Genomic DNA, 2,650 nt, shown 5'->3' with positions numbered 1-2,650 from the left:
CGAAAAACTAGCCGGGCGAGGTGGCGGGCGCCTGTAGTCCCAGCTACTCGGAGGCTAGTTTTTCGTATTTTTTAGTAGAGGGGTTTCACCATGTTAGCCAGGATGGTCTCGATCTCCTGACCTCGTGATCCGCCCGTCTCGGCCTCCCAAAGTGCTGGGATTACAGGCTTGAGCCACTGCGCCCGGCCTATTTTTTTGTATTTTTAGTAGAGAGGAGGTTTCACCACGTTGGCCAGCCTCATGTTGAACTCCTGACCTCAGGTGATCCATCCGCCTCGACCTACCCAAGTGCTGGGATTACAGGCGTGAGACACCACACCCAGCCTGGGGCGGGCTCTTCCTCACACACAGGTGGTCCATGTGCCAGACAGGAGGTGCGGGGTCCTTCTTCCCCTACCACCCTCTCAGCCAGTCTTTGTCCCTAACCCCTGCACAGATGCCCATAGACAGATGTCCCTCACAACCTTGGAAGACCCAGCTGGGTGCTCAGGGCCAGGTGGACGCCAGGAGGGAAATCAACTGAATTGTTCCCCACATGGGCACCCCCACACCATTGAAAATGTCCTCTCCGCCCAGCTGAGGTGGCTCTGTACACCCGCCACACAGCCCCGCCAGGCACACACAAGCAGCCCACTGTACATGTGGGGGTTTGCACCCACACTCACAGCCCAGCCCAGCCCCCACTGCGCAGAGCAGGCCCACCCTGAGCAGTGCTGGGCCTCTCTCTGGAAGCTCCAAGCTGGGTCCTGTCTGGATTGCAGCCCTGGGTACCCACCATAGGCCTAGGCCTGAGCACAGCCAACAGGAGCAAGCTTCAGTCCAGGGAACAGGTGCAAACTTTGGCAAAGAGTTTTAATGGCAAAGTTGGCTGCAGCGACAATGCCACTCGGGGTGGGGCCAGAAGCCATGGTGGGGAAGGAAGGGTCAGCGGGCGGCAGGGCAGGGCTGGGTCCCTGAAGAAGCGGCGAGTGAGGCTCAGCGGGCAGTGGTGGGTGGGCAGGCACTACTACATGATGGAGCAGGCGGACAGTGGGTTCCGCACGTGGCAGGTGCACGCGGCCCCACAGTACTGCCGGAAGGTCTGGTAGCAGCTGCCTTCGGGCTCAGCCCCCCACTGACCCCCGGATGGGGCTGTCAGCGCCTCGGGCGGCAGGCGGCTCAGGATGGATGTGTTGACAGCCAGCGCGGCGAGGCCGTAGTCGGTGAAGAGCACAGTCTCGCGGCGGCAGGTGGGGCAGGAGATGAACTTGTACTTGGGGCAGGACTCGTAGAGAATCTGCAGGCACTGCTCACACACAGAGTGCAGGCAGGACAGCACACGGGGCCGCCGCTGGGTGACGTTGTAGGTGTGCCCACAGGTGGGGCACTCCAGGGGCTCGCCTGCCGCTGCCGAAGAAGCCGCGGAGGCCGAGGGGCCGGGCCGAATCACGTACTGATTCACAATGACCTCATCCTCTGGGGCCACGCGGGGAAAGCCCAGCTCTGTGCTTCCCTTACGGGGCCGCCGCGGCAGCGGCGGGGTATGGGGTGCCCCTTCCAAGGCAGGCATGTCCCCCCCACATGCCTGGTTGACAATGATCTCTGTGTCTGAGGGCCAGGCACGCTTGGGTGCCAGAGTTGGGGTGGGCCGGGGAGCAGGCGGGAAGCAGGGGGCAGCCGGTAGCTCAGGGAACTTTTCAGGGTGGACAATCTTCATGGCCTCCATCTTGAGGATGACATGGGGGCCCTTCAGGCAGGACATGAGGAGGCCCGGCCAGCCACTGCCCGCCTCGGGCCCGGGATCAGAGGGCATCCGGCTGTCTCCAGTCAGACTGGATGTTCGGGTGGGTGGGGGCGTTGTGTGGGGCTGGGAGGCAGGTGACGGGGCAGCATCCTGGTCCCGCCAGGCCTGAGGGAGCCCCCGGCCAGCCCGTGGACTCCTACTAGGGGCAGCCGGCGAGAGTTGGGGGCGCAGGGCCCCCCCCAGTGGCCACAGTGGCTTCTCTGGTCCAGTCCTGGGAGGAGGAGGAAGGGGTGGGGGAGGGGGAGGCAGGCGGGGGCAGGGGGGTGTGGGAGGCTGCCCTGGGCTGGGGGTCTGGCCCAGGGTCTCACCCAGGGTCTCTGGCTGCTGAGGCTGGCGAGGGGGCGCAGGGGGGGCTCCCCCTGTAGCCGAGGTCAGCAGGCCGCGAGCCGGGACATCGGGGCAGGCAGGGGCTGGGTGGGCCCCATGGCTCCAGGACAGGGCGCCCAGGGAAGGCAGCTAGCCGAAGCGCTGGCTGCAGGAGGACCCGGGCGGCAGGCTCCGCGGCAGGAGCAGAGGCGAGGCCTGGGCCAGGCCTGAGCTGCAGGTGAGAGACGGCGTGAGGGCAGTGCTCGGGCTACCTCCACCCTAGCCCTCGCCGGGCACAAAGGACCGGGCGCCCGACCTCTGACCCTGACCTCAGTCGTGGGATCCCGACCTCCGCGGGCCTTGGAACCCAACCCCCTCCCCGGTCCCCGCCTCCAAGGCCAGACGCACCTTCCCGAGGGCCGACCCCCGTCGCGTGGGGAGGGGCGCTGAGTCCGCCCCCGGCCCCCGCCCCCTGCGCTCACCTGCCCCAGCCTGGCGTCCCGGCCGCGCGCCGCCGCCGCAGAGGTTGTCTCAAAGGCAGGCCCGGACGCGGCGCCCGCG

The 2,650-nt window shown here is 66.6% G+C and overlaps 1 protein-coding gene across 1 annotated transcript; it reads right to left on the bottom strand.

Moving 5' to 3' along the window:
• Positions 1 to 826: 826 nt before the first annotated feature.
• RNF208 (ring finger protein 208) lies at positions 827 to 2,215 on the bottom strand. Its single transcript, XM_023199870.1, has one exon. It carries the CDS (start codon positions 1,790 to 1,792, stop codon positions 1,007 to 1,009), a length of 786 nt encoding a protein of 261 aa, XP_023055638.1. The 5' UTR covers positions 1,793 to 2,215; the 3' UTR covers positions 827 to 1,006.
• Between the last annotated feature and the right edge of the window lie 435 nt (positions 2,216 to 2,650).

This window comes from Piliocolobus tephrosceles, unplaced genomic scaffold (assembly GCF_002776525.5).
Source record: "Piliocolobus tephrosceles isolate RC106 unplaced genomic scaffold, ASM277652v3 unscaffolded_11066, whole genome shotgun sequence".
In the NCBI taxonomy this organism is placed as follows: domain Eukaryota; kingdom Metazoa; phylum Chordata; class Mammalia; order Primates; family Cercopithecidae; genus Piliocolobus; species Piliocolobus tephrosceles.
This window is presented reverse-complemented; position numbering and strand designations above follow the sequence as displayed.